At 38.9% G+C, this 23,931-nt stretch overlaps 1 protein-coding gene and 1 pseudogene across 1 annotated transcript; both read right to left on the bottom strand.

Annotated features, from left to right (window-relative positions):
- Positions 1-6,200: 6,200 nt before the first annotated feature.
- On the bottom strand, positions 6,201-10,213 carry LOC143882600 (CRIB domain-containing protein RIC10-like). The gene is made up of 5 exons (XM_077386068.1): positions 9,769-10,213; positions 9,424-9,506; positions 9,210-9,307; positions 8,600-8,705; positions 6,201-6,680 (listed from the first exon to the last, which is right to left on the bottom strand). Exons 2-5 carry the CDS (start codon positions 9,479-9,481, stop codon positions 6,484-6,486), a joined length of 459 nt encoding a protein of 152 aa, XP_077242183.1. The 5' UTR covers positions 9,482-9,506; positions 9,769-10,213; the 3' UTR covers positions 6,201-6,483.
- A 9,827-nt stretch (positions 10,214-20,040) lies between these two features.
- Positions 20,041-22,141, bottom strand: LOC143882478 (pectinesterase/pectinesterase inhibitor pseudogene; annotated as a pseudogene).
- Between the last annotated feature and the right edge of the window lie 1,790 nt (positions 22,142-23,931).

Here is a 23,931-nt window from a genome sequence, read left to right as displayed (position 1 = left end):
AGAGTTGATCTTAGACCACTATAGATTGAAGGGTTAGGATCAACCTATGAAAATAATTTTTAGGGCACAACATATTTAGGCTATGGCCCATCTAATGGTCGGTTTGGATCATCCTATGGTGCGGGCCATACCGTACTTTTAATAAAGCGAGGAGTGCGATCATCAAAATACAGTAGTGCTGATAACATTTCCCTTTCACTTTTGCTTATGATATCTAATTTGCAAGTGTTTTTTGAATTATTTGACGATGTTTGGATTGAATGTCTTCTTTCCCAAGTTTTTAGTGGGTCCATCCCCTAGTCTCTTAGTTGTTTAATTGTTTAACTTATATATATATATATATATATATATATATAGAAAACGGTTCCTACACATATGTGTAGATAAGTTATCTACACACTAGTTTAAAATACAATGGGGGCCACATTATTTGGGTGATCCAAACTATTCATTTTTAAGGCCCTAACATAGATAGGGTGTCCACAAAAAATCAGATCCATAGGATCATCCTAACCATTCGAACTATGGAGGCAAAAAATGGCCTAATTTGTGAAGGTTTAAAGACAACCATTTTACCTTCACAAATCGTAGGGTTGGGATGATCCTATGGATCTGATTTTTTGTAGACACCCTATCTATATGAGGGCCTTTAAAATGGATGGCTTCGATCACCCAAACAATGTGGGCCCCCACTGTATTTTAAGCTAGTGTGTAGAGAACTCTCTACACATATGTGTAGGAACCGTTTTCTCATATATATATATATATATATATATATATATATATATATATAGAGAGAGAGAGAGAGAGAGAGAGAGAGAGAGAGAGAATAGAATTCCTAAGGTGTCACCTCATATAGCTTATATGAGGTGGCGCTCACAAAACATAAAGGGCCCACATTTTTGGGGTGATCCAAACCACTCATTTGAAAGGCCCTTAGATGGATATGGTGCCTACAAAAAATCAGGTCCATAGGATCATCCTAACCCTTCCATTTATGGAGGTTAAAAATGGGCAGATTTATGAAGGTTTATACCCATCCATTTCAACCTCCACAAATGGAAGGGTTAGGATGATCCTATGAAGTTGATTTTTTGGGCACACCCTATCTATGTGAGGGCCTATCAAACGAATGCTTTGGATCATCCAAACAAAGTGGGCCCCTTATGTTTTTAAGCGCCACCTCATATAAGCTATATGAGGTGACACCTTAGGAACTCTATTCTCATATATATATATATATATATATATATATATATATATATATATATATATATGAGAATACGGTTTCTACACTCATGTGTAGATAAGTTATCTACACACTAGCTTAAAATACAGTGGACGGTTTGGATCATCCTCTGGTGCAGGCCATACCATATCTGTGCAAGTTTATATTTAACTAAAGGGTAATTATAATTTTTGTACCATTGGTGTTTATGGAAACATATTTATTTGCTTATTGTGCTTATGGACAATGATGTTATGTGATACTCCAATCTGATTCTCATAATTGATGTTGCTTTGCCATTAGAATGAATGCCAACCTCTAATTTCCAACGAAGTCCACTATACAAAGATTCATGCCATTTTTCATTTAAGCCCTATTTTCACATCAATTGTCTCTTAAACCATTTTGTATTTGCTTATCAGGTATATTTTACTAGGTTATATTTCCATCTGTTGATTAATCTATTTGAAGGACTTCAAGCTGTCACCCCAACATACATTGACCTACATGAGCTTCCATTGTTTCCCACTGATATTTGTTCTCCAACTTGATCAGAACAAGTTGCAATTAACTTCTGTAGAACCTCTTTAAGTTCATGTTTAAATAGATGCTTTTTGTCTAAACTGGGTATTCTTCAATCATGTAAGAACCAATATATGTCAAAGATTCCTTTTCAAAAAAAAATATGTCAAAGATTATCGCAAACCAATGTCAAATATTGCTCTATTTTTCTATTTTATAATGTCTTAACAATATGCAATGTTATCAGTTATTTAATTTCTCTATTGTCAATAGTTTTAATGCTTCTTTTAATTAACCATGTTCTTTTTTTCGCCGCCCATGCATCACACGGGTTTTTTTACTAGTATACTATACAGCAGAAGAGAAGATGAGAGAATTATTTGAATTTCTCTCAAAATTCTAATAGAATTACACCACTTTTTTTTACTTTTTTTAAACAAAGGCACCCATTCAACCCACATATTTTCAATCCTACCTCCTCCTTTATACTTTTTAACAAATGCACCCATTAAAGCCACATAATTTCAATCCTACCCCACTCCTTTATGCTTTTGTAATAAAAAAAAGTGGACAAAGTCAACATAGTGACGGTTTTTTTTTTTTTTTTGCAAAATTACGGATTGGGTACATATGTTACATAATATTATGGATTTTTATGAACATATTACTAAGGGTGTCAATTTTGGCTCGGGCTCGGAAGCTCGCTCGAGCTCGGCTCGAATCCTTAACGAGCCGAGCCGAGCCGGCTGGCCAGGCTCGTTAAGCTTAACGAGCCGAGCCCGAGTTAGGCCAGGCTCGGCTCAGCTCGGCTCGTTAAGAATTTAATATATTTAAATATATATATTATATATTAATATATACACTAAAAGGGTTGTCCAAGGAGTGAAAGGGGGAGGCAAAATATGTCACTTCTTTTTTAGAACCCCATTTGTTACTTGGACCACCCCCCGTAGTGTAAAAAGAGTAGTCAAATTACACTAGATAGAGTTGTCCAGGGAAGATGAGGGGTGTGTATTTAATATAACCCGAGCTCGATAAGGCTCGCGAGCCTGGCCGAGCCTGGTCCAAGCCCGAGCTGAGCTTTTGAGCTTAACGAGCCGAGGCGAGCCTGGCCAAGCTCGGCTCGGCTCGGCTCGTTTACACCCCTACATATTATATAATGCTACAGATTCGAGACGCCTTTCAAAATATTGACGAACCCGATTATTTTTTAATACATAACGTGTTCATTTAGTACATAATACTATGGATTTCGGCCACCTGTCAAAATATTCCGGGTCCCACTCGAATGCATGGGTTTGGCTATAGATGATGTGTAATACCCACCTGTCAAAGCATGAGTGTGAAATACTCCACCTCATATGAGGAAACTGTTAAGCTCACCAAACTTATGGTGAGCTAGCTTGCCCAATCACATGGGAGCCCACTTTGTTAGGATGATCCAAAGCATTCATTTGAAAGTACCTTACATAGATGGGGGGTGTACCAAAAATCAGCTCCATAGGATCATCCTAACCCCTCCATTTGTGGAGGACAAAAATGGACAGACACAAATCTGCCCCATTTTTGTCCTCCACAAATGGAGGGGTTAGGATGATCCTATGGAGCTGATTTTTGGTACACCCCCTATCTATGATAAGGCCTTGCAAATGAATGGTTTGGATCACTCCCTAAAATGTGGGACCCATGTGATTGGGCAAGCTAGCTCACCAACAGTTTCCTCATATATATATATATATATATATATATATATATATATATATATATATATATATATATGTGTGTGTGTGTGTGTGTGCGCGCGTGTGTGTGCGCGCGCGCGCGCATTGGCTTTTTTTTTTTTTTTTTTTTTTTTTTTTTTTTTTTTTTTTTTTTTTTTTTTTTTTTTGATGACGTAGGATGTCCCCACCCCCTTCGGGAGTAGGACTAGTCCCTACGGATACACGCAACGACCCACTCACCACGTGTATCAGGTAAGTCGGGGGCGGGATTCGAACACTTGTCAACAGGGAGCAAACCCGTGACTTTATGCCGAAGAGCCAATGCCTCGGTGGGTTGATTGAGTTATGTCAAGTTACAAATAGTTAACAAAACTCCGTTTTAAACTCCGTTTTTTTTTAATACGCATTTTATTGGTGTGCCGTTTAAAACTTTCACAACGAATAAAACTCCGCTTTTTTGAGGCAAACGTTTTAAACACGTTTTTTTGGACCAACTTTCCAATTTTACCACTACAATATTTTGTAAATGACAAAATTCTAAACTCATTTTCTTGTGTTTCCGTTTTTCTACAACGTTTTTTTGGCGAATCACGTTTTGCTAACTGTTACAACCAAGATGTTGAATGGAGTGTGGAGTTGGTGTTTTAGTAGGTGTGCTTTGTGAAAGCAACAAAGAGGTGGTGGCACACCAATAAAAAAATTTATCAAGGTGGCTAGAAAACAAACCAATGTGAAGTTTGTTGGGATTTAGTGTCTTGTTTTATCAGGTTTTAGTGGGGTCCATCCACTAATCTCCTAGTTTGACTATGAGAGAGATAGGACAATGGGGATTTGATGGTTAATTTCACGGAACACCATTTCATGGCTCACTTTTTCAGGAGAGAAAAACACCAGGAAGTGATAAATGCGCACATTTTCGTCACATGGGACACCCAACTGCAGTGTACGTGGCAATCAAATCTGTCGAATCCTTCTGATGTGAAGTACATAACCCCTCTGAAGTCATTGATACACTGCTGCTGGGTGTCCCAAGTGATGAAAAGGGGCACATTTATCATTTCCCAAAACAGCTCGATTAATTAAATGAACTAAACAAAATTTGCTAAAAAGTGAGCCTTTGTGGTTGTTATCTCATGGAAAAGTGAGCTGCGAAATTGCCTAGCAAATTCCAGGATAGTTACAAAAGTTGTTTAGGGATTCTCATATTGTCTCTTAGTTTAATTAGGAGAGGGTGGGGTTTAGATTTAGAAAACCCAAGTATATAAGTCATTATACACCTTTTTGGAATCGAACTAAAGAGATGAGTTCTCTTGCATGGGAAATGTGAGGAGAGTATGATGGAAAAGAATCTTACCGTGGTATTTTGTATATTTGTTTTAGATCAAGGTGAAACCATTGTAATTGTTTGTGTTCTCGGTTGTTGTGAAATCTGTCGTGAGCACTATTGCTGAAGCATTTCCTCGCTATGTGTCTTGTGTTTCTTCTTTATTCCTCGCCATGTGGGTATGAATTTTACCATGAAATGGCAAATAATCCTAACTTTCTGGAGAAAATTTCAAAAAAGCCCTTAAATTCAATTGCGAAACTTTTGTGGACAATTACACCCTTTTATCAATTCTAAACTCATGATTTTGGGTACAAAAAATCTAATCCTAGGCATGCGTGGAATTTTTTCATGAAATTTTGTTTAAATTTAACTTCACTGAGGAGAGAGATGAAGAAAGTGGGCGAGAGTGTTGAAGGTAAGAAAGGGCTAGAAAACCCTTACGTTGTGATTTTCTTCAGGCTCCCTTTCTTTCGACGTAAAATTTGTTATATGTTGTAAAAATGAACATAAAACAAAATTTAAGTCCATTTTTATGAGCCTCAATTATAGGTGAAACTTTTATGCTGAGATTAGGGTAGGGATATTAGATAAGGTCTTTGTTATGAATTATTTCATGTAATTGTAATCTTCACATAATATAAGCTCTTTGATTGTTTTCACCCATGCATGTAGTCATAGAACATGATGAACCATAAATCGCATGTGCTCTCAATCTGTGTGCTTTGTTTTCTTTTTCTATTATTTAACGTTTCCAATGAACCATGGATCATCATTTTCACATGTCCAAAGGCCACACCTCTAGCTCAAAAAAATGGCTTTTAGAAATTAAATCAAAAGTTACTCTAATTGACAATACACAATAACTAGCAAGGCGCTCTGAGAAATCTCTAGTTCTAAGTATGTCCTTCACATGAAAAAATTGGATCAGAAGTTCTTTTAATTGGGTATCATAAAAAAAATCACTTAAAGTAAGCTAAGAAAACTACTGACCAATGATTTGAGACAGAGCACAGATCATATTTCACAGCAAATATCACTGGTTAGATGATGTAACCACCTTAACTAATGAGGCTTTACATCTAACCATACATTGAATTGCGAAAGGGTTTGAAAAATAAGATAGAATCCAACAATTGCAAGAAGTGTGAAAATAAAAAAGACACACTAGAGAATGACACTTCTGAGTGTTATTATCGTTGGGAAAGCTAGGGTCACTTTGTTCATAATAGCATAGTGAAGCTTACTTGTTCCCACGCAGGAAAACTCATTCATGGAGAGCTCATGATTAGAAAGAGCAAGTGACTTGTTTCGGAGTCTTGCAACTAACCCAGTGAGTCAGCCACTCTAATTGTCATACTGACTCACCCACAGTAGATACTCACCATGTCAGTGAAACATGAAGTCCTAGGAAATCGCTCTATAGTTGAAAGAATTAAACAAATATGATACAAAGTTCGTCATGCCAGAAATTTTACTCAATCTGAACCACGTTAGCACTGTAACAGTGCTACTCTCACAGATGAAAACAAACTTTCTTTGGGATTTACACTGGGAAAATTACCCAATATATGGGTCTTTGTTTTTCTCTCTTCAAGTGAACATCCCAGAATCAAATGGGACTTGCACTCTTTTAGCATCACAAGTTCTTTGCACTACCATGGAGAATATCCCACTCATGAGATCACTCAGAACACTGGTGGTATTGGCACTGTTTGATCAATTGGGAAATTGGCTTTCGGTTTGGATGATTTTGATGAAGACGAGCCAGATGAATCCTTGGTCTTTTTCCTTTTGGCTTTCTTCGGAACTTTCGGTAGCTCTGGATATGGGGCGTCTGTGAACATTGCAGAAGCTGGTTCAAGTCCTCTGGATTGTTGAAAATCTGTCCAAAGATATATAAGGAATTTATGATAGGATTATATATAATTATAGAGTTAATGGTAATTAAGAAAAATCCAACATCCCCAAAACAGACAACAGTCAATTTCTGCTGTTATTCTCTCTACAATGACAATTCTGTCAAACTACCAATTACTCCAAAAGCTTAAGCCTTTAGAGTTGATGTTATTCAATCATTTATACTTCAACACTCCCCCTAGCATGTGGCCTCTCTTTTGGGTTGGCCATACACGTGGCACATGTGGGGCCCCTCTTTTGGGTTGGCCTTACATGTGAACATTTTAATGTCAAGGAGTTAGTGAGTTTTGAACCCAACATATGTAGCTCTGACATCATGTCAAACGACCAATTACTCCAAAAGCTTAAGCCTATAGAGTTGGTGTTATATAATCATTTATACTTCAACAAATTCTATTCTCAATCTGAAGTCTTCAATTGAAACCCAACCATGTCTATTGGATGCATATCCTAAGGTCTAAAATTATTTAGGATCATGACCTAGATGTAGGCACAATCCGATAAGCGTCCTAGATCAGAATAGAGGACACCAATGCACGAAATTACCCAAAGTTCACTTTTCCACTTTTGATTTCAATGATGATTCTCCTCTCTCTTCTTTTCCTTTTTCCCTCCCCTAACACTAATTCCTTAATGTGTACAACGTAAGTATGACCTACCACTTTGTTGGAATGAAACCAAAACCAACTTGGATGGAGGGAGAAGATAAGTTTCAAGAGAAGGAAATTGTTCTGTTGATGCCAAAACACATAGAAAGAAGCCCAAGTTGTTACACTAGTCAAAAGCCTTCAAATTTCACTAAAATGGCTTACGTAAGAAGAAGATGCATGACCCAGAATAGAGCCTATACTTCAAATCCGAGATTAACATATCATAACTAAACTTAGCTTCCCTAGGTATCACTAACACATTAACAAAGGTAAAGTAAAAGACTTGCACAATTCCAAAACATAAAACTAAGTCCTTAGGCCATTAACTCCCACAAAATGAGTTCCAATGTAGTCAGTCAAGTCAAGGATGCAAGCTTCCAAAATAGTAGAGTTCCAAAACCATGGAAAATCCAAGAGCCTAGTGAATAGGTAGTCAAGTGGTCTAGCTCAACATCAACAACCGAAATAGAAGAAGAACAAGCACCAACAAGATGTACTTCAATATATGATAAAGGAAGATGAATATGTAGAAAAAGAACCCTTCAAAATATAGAAAAAATAGTGCAAGTTGGCACTTTGCTTCACATTAAAAGCTTGCACACAAGAGCTTCAATCGAAGTCTTCCTAGTGGGGTTGAGCATGGAAAAGTGGAGACTTAAATGCTTGGGGTAGTGGTGGTGGGTTTAGAGTTTCAAGTAGAGTTTGAATTTGAAATATAAGGGAAATGGGAAGATTGAAAAAAGATGGAGCAAACATGTGCAATTCACACATATGCTAGCTAGGCCAACAAAATGACCAAAATGCCCTTGGACACAAAATTACTGAGTGAATAGGGATCCGAATGGATAGTGACCAAGACATAGGTAGATCTGACATTCCGATTCCCAAAATGCCTGCCCTGTTTTTTTGGATTTTGAGAACCGATTGTGAGTGCATGCTCTTCCATTTGGACCATCCAACTCTTGGATTAGCCTCTTGGATAGGAAATAGTCCAAGACTTTGTCCAATTAATGTGTGATTTTGGGGATTGCTTGTCCATCATGCAAAAACAGGGCATTGATAGGATGATTATGCACAAATGTTAGCTTGTGGCCTTCAGCCAAAAGAGGCGTGCCCACCCATTTATTTTTTGCATTATATTTTGAAAATGACCCAAAAAAAAGTTGGAGCGAATATGATTCCTCTTTCAATTTTTTTGTGTAAAATGAAAAGAGAAAAAAAAAAAAAAACAGACCTTGAGAAGACCATGAGCCAGCTACTGCCCCGTTGGGATCCCTTGATTCGATCATGTTATTTAGCGATGTAGATGAAAAATCCGATGTAGTCTTGAACTCGTTCATCTACATTACAACAAAAAAAAATGGCCAAGAAAATGAAAAACACAGAACCAAGAGAGGTTTGCCTAAGCAAGAGGTCGCGAGTTCGATTCCCGCAACGCCCCTATCATTTTCCATTTCAAAAAAAGAAAGAAAGAGAGGCTTGCCTAAATTCTATAGGGGCCCGTTTGGATACCTCATGCATTTGTATTTTGAATTTTGGATACAAAACACATCAATCATCTTCATGATAATGTTTTAAGACAGAGAGAGAAAGAGAAGGAAGGAGGGATGTCTGGCTGCTGCTGTGGCAACGTCGAGGAGCAGGGATGGTGAAGGAAGTTGCCACAAACATTGATTTCCAAATAATGTCTCGCAGAACAGATTTGAAAATCAAAATGTTTTGCACTGTTGTAGCTGATTTGGAAATCTAAGGATCTGATCCAGTTCAAAATATCAACTAAATCCAAATCTAAATCTGTTGTTGGTATCCAAACGTGGCCTAAATTTTTACATTATATTTCATACCCAACTTGGACCATTTGAAGAAGTGCTATCCCACCCAATATGTGCCACGTGTTTAACATCTGTTGGAAAACCAATCTCCATCTCATGCTCCTTGTAAACTGAAAACAAACCATGTCAAGATCAATACAAAACCATGAATGAAAAGGAAGATGGTCTTCAAACCTTTAAATTATTAATAGACCTAGAAAGAAAGGGTAAATCTGAAAAATCTTACCAAAGATTTGAGAGAAGTATTTCATCCCCTTAAAGATCCCTTTGATTTTTGTACCCATTGTAGACTCTCCTATCCAACAGTCCCTTCAAAAAACAAAGGAAAATGATGATGTTAGATGGGTTTGTGTTTGAAATGGTTGCATTGAAGAAGGTGCATTAGATGTGCTTTAAAAGCTGTTTCAAATAAAAGTTATGATTTGAAAGATGTCGCAGTTTCTAATAAAAAGTTATCATTTTTGTACTCATTCTTGGAAGATGTTGCAGTTTCTAGTAAACAACAATAGAAAATCCATATATAATTAATAGCATTGAAAAGAAGAAAAGACAAATGATAATGTTAGCATACCTTGAGAAATATGTTTAAATCTTTTAGAGGGCTTTGAGATTTAAAAGAGAAGTTTCTCTCTCTAAGCTTCATCATCTGTTATCATCTTTTTTCAAATTTTTAGAAGAGACATAAAAAACTTTTGCGAAGCAATGAAAAACCCAAGAAGGGGAAGATGCTTTCTGGGTTTCTCGAGATTGGGGATTTGGGATTGATGGGAGAGGAGTGAGACAGAGAGAGAAAGAGATGGATCATCAGGTGTAGAGAAAAAACCAGCCCAACAACCACAAAAACCTCCAAATTAGAAGGTCAATGAAGGATTTAAAAGAGGGTCTCTATCCCCTCTCCCCTCTCCCCCCTCTCTCTCTCTGATTCTAAATTCACAGAGAAGAGAGACCCTTGGAAAGAGGAGAGAGAAAGGGATTCTGAGAGGAGGACAGAATCTCCAGATAATTTAGTTGAGAAAAATGTGGCGGAAATACCGAAATAACGCGTGAATTCTACGATTAATCGGAAAACATTCCAAAAATACGGTCAATGCCTCGTAACTTGGATATAATCGGCAACACCTCATGGCCCACCTTGCTTTGATCTGAACCGCTCATTTGGTAGGCCCTACCGCCCTAGTTTGGAACTCCTTGGCTTAAAAATCTTGGCAGTCATTCCATTTTAGCATCCAATAATGTCTAACTGATAAAGTCCAGGAATTTCACTAATATTGGATGATTTACATTAAGTACAGTGAGTGTTTTTATAGAACACTCACATGATAAACATAGTAGGCAGGGAGATTAAGATAATTATAGAAGAAAATAATCCTAATCAAATCTACTTTCCTAATCTCTTTTGGTTGCCTCATCTAATCCACATGCCTAATTTATCTACGTGCCTCATTTAACTAACTTACGCAATCTACCTCCAAGATTATTTAACGGTGAGATCTTAATTCAATCCAACCGTCGGATCTCTCATTCTAATATACCCCCTCAAACGTATATGGATTGAAAATCGATATACATTTGATTACAATCGAATAATTCCCCAAGAAATTACAATTAAATATTCCCTGAAAGAAAAATCTGCCTGCTTGATGCACACCTTCAAACAATGTCCAAGTGATTGATACTTGTTGCCGAGATGCTGAAGACGAGTGATTGTGAAGGAAAGTGCCGCTTGTAAGATGTGCCGTAAAGAGGGCTTATAAAAAGCCAATGAGTCATAGCCTTAATGGACTAGATAAAACTCAAGCCTCAATAGACGAGTAAGAATGGGTCACTTTAAACCGAAGCCGGAATGGGCAAGAACGGGCCTACGGAAAGAACATGGACGGTTAGAAACTATTATAATGAAGGGAATATCAAATGAACAGTTCAGATCAAAGACGGGCCAGTGAAATGGATCATTCAGATCAAAATTCAGACAATTCAAAACGCAAATCTACTATGTCATATTGTAGTTTTTATACTGGAGCATTTTTTTTAAAATATTGTGCGGTCCACATTGTCCAGAGATCCAAATCATTCATTTGTCGGACCATCATCTACATAAAATGATCCTAACCCTCTAAAATATACTGGACGATCATCTCCACAAAATATTGTGGCCATGACTTATTTATACTGGGGCCCCAGAATTGAATGGTTCGAATCTTCGAACAAGGTGGGACCCACTACATATATATTTTTTAAAATACGTGCACGTACGTTCGGACAACATATAAAAACTCGTGATATCAATGGGGGTACTCTTTTGTCGTCGTTTGCCTTTTTAGGCAATCCATCCATCGGTCAATAATCAATATCATCTAATTGGTGTATTTTTTGCATCATTATGGTGTAAATCACCAGCGGAGTATCACTTAGCACGATAAGTGCTAAATATTGGTCTTACAATTTAGAACTTTTTTCTTTTTTTTTTTTTGGATGGGTAAGCCGACCACATTTATTAAAAGAAAGAAAAGCCATTGTACAAGGAGCCTAAAGCGGCGCCAAAAGAGAAAAGATACATCAACTAAAACACAAAACCCGTCCAAAAGAGAATAAACAACATTATGAGAAATGGACTCAATGAGCAGCTCTTGCAGCAAGAGAAAGATCGAAACAGGAACGAGGAGCGTGCAATGGGGAGATGATCCCAAAGGGAAAAGATATCAATGTTCTCTTGTTTTGATATTGGCACTCCTTTCTATATTTTAAACTCTAAGTGGAATGGTTTTGCCGTATTGTACCAGCCAATGAGAAAAGTAGTGCCAAATCAGCTCTTTTTGTTTATATCATACTTCCGAAGTGGGCAACCCCGTGATATGCACGGGGGATAAAAAATAGAAACCCAGGATGCATCATGGAGATTTCTTCTTTTTTTTTAATTTTTTTTATTTTTTATTTTTTATGATACATGGATAATCCTGATCGCAGAAAAATGAGTTTTACTTTTTACAATGAGAGACCAAACTATTTCGGCATTCTTAACCCATTAGTTAAATATTTAAATCACCTTAATTCTTCATATTTTGTTATTACTCTAGAAAAATGGTTGAGCATGTATTCTCACCGGTATGTTCATAGAGTTTGCAATTCAATAGTGTATCATCTCTCTATGTGCAATCAATTGTCAATTGTCACCAAACATAAACATTATCAATTAGCAAGAGGAAACGAATATAGTTAATTAGTTAGCGGTCATTCACTTCTCATAAGCAAATTAAACAAAATTAGACTGTAATTTCCCCATCATTCAATTTCAATGAAAACGTAAAGATTTGAAAAAAAAGAAAGAAAGAAAAAATGAACTGGATATATAGATATGTCTAAGGAAAAGATCGCTCAAACCTCATATTTTGATCTAGTGGGGCCCACTATTTACACCTCATGTTGTGATGGGTGAGGCCCACTATTTTACACCCCTGTTGTTAATGATCTTATAAATTCCAGGTGCCCCAAAAGGGGACACTTTTTTACATTGAAAATTCCAATACTTCTCAGAACTTTATATGTTTGTGCATGTAGCCTAGTTTATTTCAAAAACTAATATGGGCCCACTTCATAAGATGATCCAAACCGTTCATCTGTCGGGCCATAACGTAAATAGGCTGCCCTGCGTAAATCATCTCCAAGTGATGATCCTAACCCTTATAGATCGGAGGATTAGGATCATCCTATGGAGATGATTTACAGGGTGCACATATTGGCCCAACAAATGAACAGTTAGGATAATCCCATGAAGTGGACCATCTCATAATTAATTATAGAGTACTGCTATGGATACTGAGTGGAACCAAGTACGGGAAAAAAAGTTCTAACCTACCTATCCTGAAAATAGAAGGTGAAAAAATAGAAATCTAAATGTTTTTTTTCATAAACGGATAAAAAATAATTGATGCCACCTAGATCGAATGCGGGATAGGGGAGCTGTCCACGTCAGTGTGAACAGTGAAACCCCCATCCTGCTATATTATAAGAGAGAGAGAGAGAGAGAGAGAGAGAGAGAGAGAGAGAGAGAGAGAGAGAGAGAGAGAGAGAGAGAGATGAGTGTGTGGTCGAGTGCACCTAAACTTAGGTGCAGTCGAGGGCCCAAACACATGGGTCCCACATTTTTAGTGCTGATCAAAACCATTCATTTACAAGGCGGTGTGTACAAAAAATCAGGTCTATTGGATCATCCTAATCCCTCCAAAAGTGGAGGGCAAAAATGAGCATATTTGTGGCAAACGGTGTCTGTCCATTTTGACCTCCACAAATGGATGGGTTAGGATGATCCTATGGAGCTGATTTTTTTGTACATACCCCATCTATGTTAGGGCCTTTCAAATGAATGCTTTGGATCATCCTAACAAAGTGGGCCCACATGAGTTTGGGGCCCTCGACCGCACCTAAGCTTGGTGCGGTCGACCGCACAATCTTATTCCTCATATATATATAAAATTGAAGTAAAATGTAGTGGCGAAGATCTCTCAACTTGTGATTGTGGTTAGCATAAACAAGGATAGAATGTTTATGTTTTTTGGATTGAGAGGTGCGTTTCATATCTTTTGGATTTTATTATGTTAATTTTCTTTCCTTATTGAAGTTATATGTGACTCTGAATAGTCCTAATATAATTTATCTTTCGACACAAATACCCCTCTCTTAACCGAATTTGACATTATGGTACTTTGGGGTATTTTGGGGTATTTCCACTACAATGCATGAACTGATTGACTTATGTGTGTTTCGGGTGGATGGGATCGAATCTACTTGTGTTGATTGTGAATGATGGGACCGTGAATTTTCTAATTTGGTAACCCTGTATAACTGGCAAAGTAGACCTCTTATTTAAATTTAGCTGTGTGCCCGCTAGCCTATCTGTCTCTGGGTGTTAATCAATATAATATCCTCGCAAAATAGGAATTTTTATATTGCCTGAAACTTCTACTTCATTGATGTCAATAAGAAATGGAAGTCATTTTTATAAGATATTCATGCAACTTGGGTCTAAAAGACTGATTCTTTGAAGTCTAGTGTGATGGTTGGAATCACGTTTGTTGGGCCGTTGCTTGATTATAAAACACAACCATTTCAGAGGCAGTCGATGTTTGAGGTGAAATGCGCGCAAAGATGGCAAAATTGGTTTGAGGAACCATATAGCCACAGCCTCGCTGTAAAAATAAACACTATTACATGATATTACTGCATAATCGGCCTTATTTTTTATCCATAGGCGGACTGACCATGCCTAGCGAGAGTGCCTCATCTCTCACTTGGCCACATTAGCCGAGTGTACGTTTCTGATATTTCTCCTGAACACTTTTCACTGACTTAGACATTTCTAAGTCCCACCAAGCTCACAAGTTCGATGAATTTTGCTGCTTGGATATTTCTCCTGAACAACTTTCCTTTACTTAGAACTTTCCGACTCCCATCAAGCTTATATGCTCGATGAATTTTACGACTAGGATGTTTCTCCCGAACACCTTTTCTTGACTTAGACATTTCTAAGTCCCATCAAGGTCGAATGCTCGATAAATTCCACACGAACTCCGTTTGTAAAAGGATCAGCAATAATTTTGTCTCGGCTGTTTCTTCCTGACATTAGTCCTTGACTTAGACACTTCTAAGTCCCATCAAGCCCACATGCTTGATGAAAGTTTCCGCAGGAACTTTTTTCGTTAAAGGATTGTCAATCTTATCACAAGTTGTTATATAAGTTACCTTCATTTCTTGTTTCTCCACTATGTCTCTTATATGATATTCCATGGATATATGTCTTCCTTCAGAATTATTCGTTTCATTGTAGCATGGCGACTTCTCACTTTGTCTAGATTAGATGGTTTTTTGTTAATTTCAGGCTTTGCTCTGGTTGATGGACCAATAAAATTATATTGTGATAATCAGGTAGTAGTCAGCTTCTTATGTGTATCTCACCACACAACCTCGTTTCTTGCTAGACTAAGAAACAACCCACATCCACATACAAACACCTGTCCAGAAAGTGGACCTACTGTCATCTTTGTCACTGACGAAATCTGCATCTGAGTAATCATGAACTAGAAACTTTTTCTGTATGAAAACAAAATTTGATAATGTAGTGTTTAGTTCCTTCAATGTATTTCATTATTCTTTTTTAATGCTCCCAATGAGCAGGACTAGGATTACTTTGATATCTACATACTAGACCCACTGGATATGCTAAATCCAGTCTAGTATATAATATTGCAAATATCAACCTTCCAACAGCTTGAGCATACATAACATTAAGTCTTTCCTGCCCTTCACCTGGACATTTACTTATAGACAATTTCCTGTCTAATGCTAGGAGCGCCTTTGTAGGATTACATTAGTTCTGATTTCCAAAACGTTTGAGTACTGTATTCAATTAAATTTCTTAGTCTGATCGCTCTGAAACCACCGACAAAAACTCCAACTGTAGAAGATGAAAGTGATGCATGTCAAGAGGGGGCTAGCTATATAGGGCGCATGTGGGGAGTTTCTAAAACCATATCTTCAATTGCAATCTAGATGGACATATATACAGATTTCTTAAGTCCGATACGCCCCCTTATATTCCGCAAACCCTCCCCAAACGTTACGTTGTGGTCATTGTGGCCCCATACCATAACACTTCGTTGTATCACAAAGTGGTCGAGTCCTGGTGAAGCATTCATTTAGTGTAGTACTTACCAACCAATGATTTTGGTCTAGTGCACACGCATGAGTAGGAGTACAATGTGGACAATTAATACACAATTGAAGAATCAACAAGCAGCTAGTAGTAACATAATAAGGGTATTTAGGGACCCATTAGTCACTCATGACCCATTGTCAGGTATCGCCTCTAAACGTCGTCACGCCCTCGTCATGTACTATTAGAAGATAGTACATGACGCCCTTCTTAGCTAGTAGGAGTACATGACACATACTCTGAAGGGCCTATTAGGCCCTTGCCCTAAACGCCCTTCTTAGCTACTATTACTCTTGACTCTTGAGTGATGTTCGAATATTGGTGAATCAAGGAGATAGTTCCCTTCCCTAGGTTTAGGACTGTCAATCGGGCCGAGCTTGGGCGGGCCTGAGGTGCTCAAGCTCAACCCATGTCTATACAACGGGCTTCGGGCCGAGTTCGGACCTGACTAAATTAGAAAATTTGCTTGCCCACACTCAGCCCAAACTCCACGGGTTTGCCCATCACCTCTTATTTTCTGCATGAGAAAAGACTAAGCCAAGACAGAAAAGCCAATTTTATAGAAAGCCATTAAAATTGTTGGCTTTGGCCTATAACGGGCTGGACGACCCTTGATCAAGCTCAGCCCAAATTAGAGTTCGGGCTTCAACTTTTGACCAAGCTTGGTTTGGCTTGTTCTCATTTTAATTATGGGCGGACTTTTAGAGGGCCGAACGGGTGGGCTTCGAGCTTGCCCATCCCGATTGACAGTCCTACCTAGTTTTAGTCTAGGTTGGGTTACCCACCTGCCGTTACTCTTAAGTTACCCCTTTACTCGTGTTTCCCAAGAATTCGTGGTCTACTTATGCCTAGCTACATACAGCTTGCCTTTTACCACCATTTCAGAGCCAAGCCTCTTTTTCTGATTTTGAGTGGTTGTAATACATTGAGCCCATCACTGGTTAGAATTGTGGGCTACACATTTTGTTTTAGTTTTCTAATTGTGGGCCACACATGTGATCTGTTTCAAGGGATGATCGGGTCCACTAACTTTTCTAGTGGTACCATTCGACACATCAAAGTAGACTTGCAAGTGAGCCGGGCCTTCCAATGAGTTTTTTTTATGCTGGGCCTGACTTAATGAAATTTAGTCACTCGTTTTAGGCTTGGTTAGGGCCGATCCTATTATTCACCGCCCAGTCTAAAACATGGTGGGCCAGACTTTAGCCTTACAGATTTAAAGATCCAACTCAATTTTGGTCAGGCCTGTGCATAACTTAACCCAAATAGTTAGGCAATGTTTGGCTATGCTGAATTTTTTTTTTCTTGAAAAGCTTTATCCTTGTTGAATTTTCCATCTTTTCAGGTGATAATTTTCACAAAAAAACCTTGGGGTTCCACGCTAAAAGCTGAAAGGATGTGGAAGGGCATAAGGACTTGGGCACTCTCCCCTTAACGACTAACTTTTAAGGGTAAGTTCTACCTGGGTCCCAACAACTTGGATCAGAGCAAGGGCACGGTAACCCTGTGTAAGATCTTGGTAATCCCGGTTTACCCTCGAGGACGGTGAAAATCCCTCGGGGAAGATCTAGTACGTCCCGCATTGCTTATGCATGGAGGTGGAGATTGTTGGGGGTTTCCCATGAAAAAACAAAGATCTCACTTCGGAAACGTAAGAGGATGTGGAAGGAGTACTTATAAGGACTTGGGCACCCTCTCCTTAAACCGCTAGCTTTTAAGGGTGAGTTCTACCCGGGTCCAAACAAAGAGTCCATGTGTAAAACAAAATTTTACAGCCCTTGCCAGTTCCAATCAACATAAATGCCAATTTACCTAGTAAAACTATTTCCGAGGTCCTTTTTTAGGACCAAAGTATATAAGCATTTTTAGAAGAAAAAAACCCGGTAAAATGGCTATGAACATTGACGCCTTGTGTCTTGAACCCACCCATCTCTTTTGATTTGGACTAATTGTTGAAGTATAAATGATGAAATAACACCAAATCTAACAGCTTAAGATTTTGGAGTAATTGGTTGTTTGACATGTACCAGAGTTATCGCCTCACGGCAGGTCTTGGGTACAAAACCCAACAACTCCTTGATATTAAAAATCCACATCACACCTGAGGGGGAGTGTTGAAATAATCCGGCCATTCATGAGAAAGTGAAATGGCTGATTTTGGTCGACACACTTAGTCGTGTAACAGAGGTGAAATCCACTCTTGTAGGTAAATCAGATTTTCCTAGGTCCTAAATTATTAAAAAACCCATCATTTTGAATATGTAAAATCTAAGTGGTTGTGTGGCCTAGACTCGGATAGTAGTGGAATAAGTAGTCAAGAAGGGGAGACAAGCATTGGATTTGCCTAGAACTTACCTCGGAGAATAGTGGTAAGTAGTGGTTGGTTGTCAACCTGAGAGAGAGAGAGAGAGAGAGAGAGAGAGAGAGAGAGAGAGAGAGAGAGAGAGTCATTCCCAAGAAATCCAAGCAAAATTCCACCTTTTTGTAGTTTTGGGCTTGGATATTAACAGGGAGACCACAATGATGACACATGAGACATGCAATGATTAACTAGGAGACATCCCTAGGAGTCTATAAGGATTTCAATATATTGGCAACCAAACAAGGAGTTTTGTTGAAGTGGCACCCATATGCCAAGAAAAACCCCAAAACCATTCCGACTCTGAAAATATTTTGTAGAAAGACATGGTGTAACGGGTATTTTTGGTATATTATATAACAACATAACATAAGAGGACAATCCGAGTGTTATGTAAGTTCTAACATGAGGGGGTATTTTACATGTCATATAAGACCTATGACACTCCAACTGAGGGTCGATCTAAAATGAATTGTGGCGAAACAAAGATGAATTCTCTAACGACGATGTGAAGTGATCCTGGCCCAGACGTAGGTTAATCCGATCCAAATTAGATGACTTGAGACAGGGACGGAGTAAAGGTTTTTCCCTAGATATTAATTTCTCGAATTTACCCTTTGCCCCTTGTGTAATTTCAAGTTTGTCCCTCCCTAAATCTCTCTCCCAATCGCTGATTTTCTAAGAAATTTTAATGGGCATTTAAGGCATTTAACACGGGTTTTGTTTTCAAGACGTCTAATCTTCTTTCTTTTAACAGTGCCTATTTTTAAGCATTTTTAAAGAATTCTCTTTAATCACGTGCATTTAACCCATTCAGTTGGATCATCGATCATCATCCTATGGAGATGATCTACTGGTACATCCTATTTATGTTGTGCCCGCCAACAACTGAACGGTTTGGATCATCTTATGAAGTGGACCCAATGCACTTTTTGATAAATATTGGACTTTAAATCTACACATCATGTAAAATCTAATCTTGTCCTATCTATGAATCCAATTTCTGCACACCAATTTTTTAGGGTTCATTTGGATACCTCATTCATTTGTATTTTGATTTGGATTTGAGTTTTGGATACAAAACACATCAATCATCTTCATTATCATGTTTTAAGAGGGAGGGAGGGAGGGAGGGAGGGATGTCTCGCTGCTGCCAGAGCAACATCGAGGAGCAGTGATGGTGAAGGAAGTTGACATAAATATTGATTTCCAAATAATGTCTCGCAGAAAAGATTTGAAAATTAGAATTTTTTGCACTGTTGTAGCTGATTTGGAAATCTAAGGATCTCATCCATATCAAAATATTAACTAAATCCAAATCCAAATCTTATTAGTATCCAAACGTGGCCTTAATGTGTTTCACAGCATAAAACTTCCAATGAACCATCACCGTACACAAATTACACAAATAAATAAGGAATAATGAGAGCATTTTCATCATTAAATGGGGTTGGCCAAATAGATGTGAATTATTTTTTTAAATGTAAATATTTCCAGCTAAAATTTAATAAACTTCATAATAATTTATTGATTATTATATAACAAGCTTTCTTTATTATTATATAACAAGCTTTCTCTGCCCCCATCGAGCAGATGCCTTACATTCCCACACTTGAAACGAAAAGAAAAAGGGGAAACCCCTCATGGCAATCCAAAGCACATCATGCATGCCAATCCAAAGCATAATACAAAACCTAGTAATTATTTAAGCATTAAAGACATCATGTGTCTAGCTAGGCGCATGACATAAGATGTCATCTGAAACCTACCATGAGATTTCAGAGTCCTTCGGTAAAAGCCACTCCAGTGCCCCTCAACCATGACCCTCCTTGAATCAGCTCTCTCACAGTGAAATTCTCAGCTACTTTTTCATCGGTAATCGCATGATAACCCTTCCACTTAACTCGCCCATTCGTCCCCGCACCCCGGCCCATGGTTCAAATACTCCCCATAGTACAAATGCCTCAATCTAGATTCTGATACATTAGGCCACGGCATCCAACCCGAAGGATTAATGTGATCAGTAATAAAAGATTGCATCACAACCGTTTGCGAGTACTCCTTCCACAGACGGCCGAGATAAGTCTGGATGGTCCCCTTCAATGGTGCCAAATCTGAACTAGGAATTATTTGGCAGTTCTGAATTGAAGTTCCTGTTTTCTGGCCGGGATCTGTTCGGCCTTGAGCGGTCACCAAGAGTTGTTGGTTTCTAACGGGTTTTCGAGGAATGAGATTGCAGTTTTGGAACACTACTGCTGCATTACCAAAGATGAAATCCACTGTGCCTGTAATGGTGCAATCTCTATAAAATTGGCGACAAGAGTAGGCGTAGAGACTGTCTTGGTAGCCGTCGATTCGGCAACGGTTTATGATCGATGTATCTAAAATCCATGAATCTAAAGACTTGGGCACTAGTTTCAATGGGTGTAGGGAAAATTTATCTTGGAATTTTTTAAAAATGAGTTCAACAACGTTCGACAAATTTAGGCACTAGGGTGTTGCATGAGAGAGAGAGCAGCCACCTCAGATGAAATTATTAAGACAAAATTTGTTAAAAAGTAAGCCTATGTGGCTGTTCTCTCATACAACATCCGACCCACCAAATGCCTTTTGGGATGGTCCCTAGCAAATCCAATATAAGAATCGCCACTGACTCGATTAAGTTGACTCAGCTCAATCAACTTTCGTGTTGAGCCTTTGGATTTTTTGAGAAACGACAACATGCATGTGCTAAATATACGATAAAAAAAAGAATGATTTGCTAGCCAATTTCAAAGAAAGCCATTTAGCGGCCGGCTTTTGCATTTGAGATGGCTGTTCTCACATGCAAAAAGCCAGCAGCAAAATGGCTTTCTCCGCAAAATTGGCTAGCAAATCCAAAAAAATAAATATTCATACCACTAAATTCATATTATTAGTATAATCAATATTTTTAGTCTCCAATGACCCAATTGAGTTGACTCAGCTCAACCAACTTTGGTAGGGGGTCTGAGTTTTCATTTTTTTTAGAATGACCACTGATTCATCCAAACATTATATACTAATTCAAATACCAAGTTGCTAATAAATTCTCTAATCCATACCAACTGTTTCAGTATCGAAGGTTAGCTTTCCATCTTTGGCATTGAGGCTACCTGTTATGATGGTAGAATCCATGCTGTCACCAATCAGCGTAAGATTCCACTTACTCGGCCCCACCTGAACATTCTCTATGTAAGTCCCCTTCTTAATATGGATCACGTATCGGGTCATACTGTTATCCGGGGCTTTTGAAACTGCCATTTGCACAGACGTGTATTTTCCACTCCCATCTTGTGCCACAACAACATTAGCATTTATGGCTTTCCCCGAAGATTGAAGGAGTACTTTCTGGTCATTGGCCGTTACCCACGGTGGGAATTACCAGTTCAGCGGCCGGAATACTTCTTCTTCTTCTGATTCTGATGGCGAGATTTGATTTATAAGAGCAAGGGAAGTGCTTGCCAATTCCATCAAGTATTCAATCTCAGCCTCCATTACTAATTTGGGTGCACCTTGAAGCCCATCCAAGCAAGTGACATGATTAGTAAGCACAGCACTAAGCCATGTTTGTGTGTCGGCGTGGGATCCGGCGGTCAGGGGTGGCCCTAGAGCCAACAGGGAGTCTCCCAATTGATCTCGAGATAGATCCATTAGTTCTAAACAAACTGCTAAGGCTGCATCCTGTTTTGAATCGTTAATCCGGCGTCGGATTCTGATGGTGACTTGGGTGGTAGTGTTAATTTTGGTTACAGTCGTTTTCAGTAAGTTTCGGAGGAGTTGGACTTCACTAATTGGAAAGATTCCAATTGTGGCCTCTTTGGAGATAATGGCAAGGCAGGAAAAAGGATTAAGAGCAAGGGTACATGGGAGTGGTTATTGGAGGTAACTTGGATAGCTGCAAGACCAATTAGGACTGTGGCTGTGAAAAGTGCAGCAAAGAGGGCTTTGCATGAAGGTATTTTCATCGTGGAAGAGCCAAGGAGTGGTTGATCTATTGTTGCCATGATGGAAGTTGATGCTGTATTCTCACTTCTTAGTGGCTTTTTATAGAGAACTCCATGGGAGAGAGAGAGGGGATTCCGTGTGTGTGTGTGTGTGTGTGTGTGAGAGAGAGAGAGAGAGAGAGAGAGAGAGAGAGAGAGAGAGAATTTCTCATAGAGGGTGATTCGCCCTATTCCAAGGTGTGCGCTTTAGTGGCCCATTGAGGAAGAGACAAGCTCTCTTCGCTCTGGGTCGGGATAGGGCCCAGCACCAAATGGTTTTTGTCTAGCTGTTTTCCAAAGCTGGTGGGACTATGTTAAGGTAGAGATCCTCAAGTTTTTTAAGGAGTTCTTCGAGGGTTTGGAGTCGGACAAAGGAACTGGGGCAACTTCTATTTTGCTAATTCATAAAGTGAAGGGTGCACTAGATTTGGGGAGTTTCGACTAATAAGCTTAGTGGGTCGCATGTACAAACTCTTGGCTAAGGTGTTGGTGAAGCATTTAAAGAAGGCTCTTCCAAGCATACTTTCCTCAAATTGGTCTTCCTTTGTAGGAAGGCGACAAATTTTATAATGTGCATTGATTGCAAATGTGGTAGTGGACCTCTATCTTAAGGAGTTCGATATGGAGAAGGCATATGATCAGGTAGAGTGGAATTGTTTGGATTATCTTATGCATCATATGGGGTTTGGTCTAAGATAGAGGATGGATCCTGGGGTGCGTCTCGTTGGATGGTTCTTCGTGTTGGTAAATGGCTTCCCGAAGGGATTCTTTAAGTCTTCTTGAGGATTGAGACAGGGCGTCGCTCTTTTCCCCTTTTTATTCGTGACAGTGGCTCACACCTTGAGCAGATTGATTGATAAATATAAGGCTCGGTCTAATTTAAGGATTCAGCTTGGGTTATCCAAGGGTGGACGGGTCTCATCTTTAGTTTACCGATGAAACCTTGGCTTTCAGTATACTGGAGGTAGAGAAGGTGCTAAATCTCAAGGCTATCCTAGACAAAATTCTCACAGTGGACCACATCCACAATATAAATATGTGGATTCTTGACCACTAAGTGTTATGTGCGGGGGCATGTGGGTTAGTCGACCACCTATTCATTCATTGTAAGACCTCTAAGCTTGTGTACAGTCGTATTCTTAGTAGATTTGGCATTTTTTGGGTTTTCCCTGCTAAGCTATCAGAGTTATTTGGAAACTTTGGTCTGATGTACCATAGCGTAGTAGAGGTACTATGGAAGGCGATTCCACTATCAACCATCCGGGTGCTTTGGAAGGAAAGGAATGCTAGGATATTCAGAAGATTCGTGAAGTTCCCTCAGTTCCACTTCACTAAGACATTAGCGTTGACCATCTCTTGTGCTAAGGTGTTGCCTAGCTTTCGCTTTGTGTCAGTGTATGACTTGTGCCAAGGATGGAGAGAGGTATGTTATAGTACCAAGAGGTATGTTAGAGTACCAATCAGAGGTCGCCTGTTTCACAGGCTTGGGAGGTCCCTGACAATGGGTTCTTCAAGTTGGATTTTGATGGTTCTAGCATAGGGAACCCAGGTCCGGCTAGAATAGAAGGTTTCCTGTGAGATAAGCATGGTGAAACACTTTGGGCTTTTTAAGGCCCGGTTGGGATTACGGGCTCAAATGAGGTGAAAATTAGAGTGGTTCATCAA

This window comes from Tasmannia lanceolata, unplaced genomic scaffold (assembly GCF_043159265.1).
Source record: "Tasmannia lanceolata isolate RefF3 unplaced genomic scaffold, GAP_Taslan_0.1 ptg000008l, whole genome shotgun sequence".
Classification (NCBI taxonomy): domain Eukaryota; kingdom Viridiplantae; phylum Streptophyta; class Magnoliopsida; order Canellales; family Winteraceae; genus Tasmannia; species Tasmannia lanceolata.
This window is presented reverse-complemented; position numbering and strand designations above follow the sequence as displayed.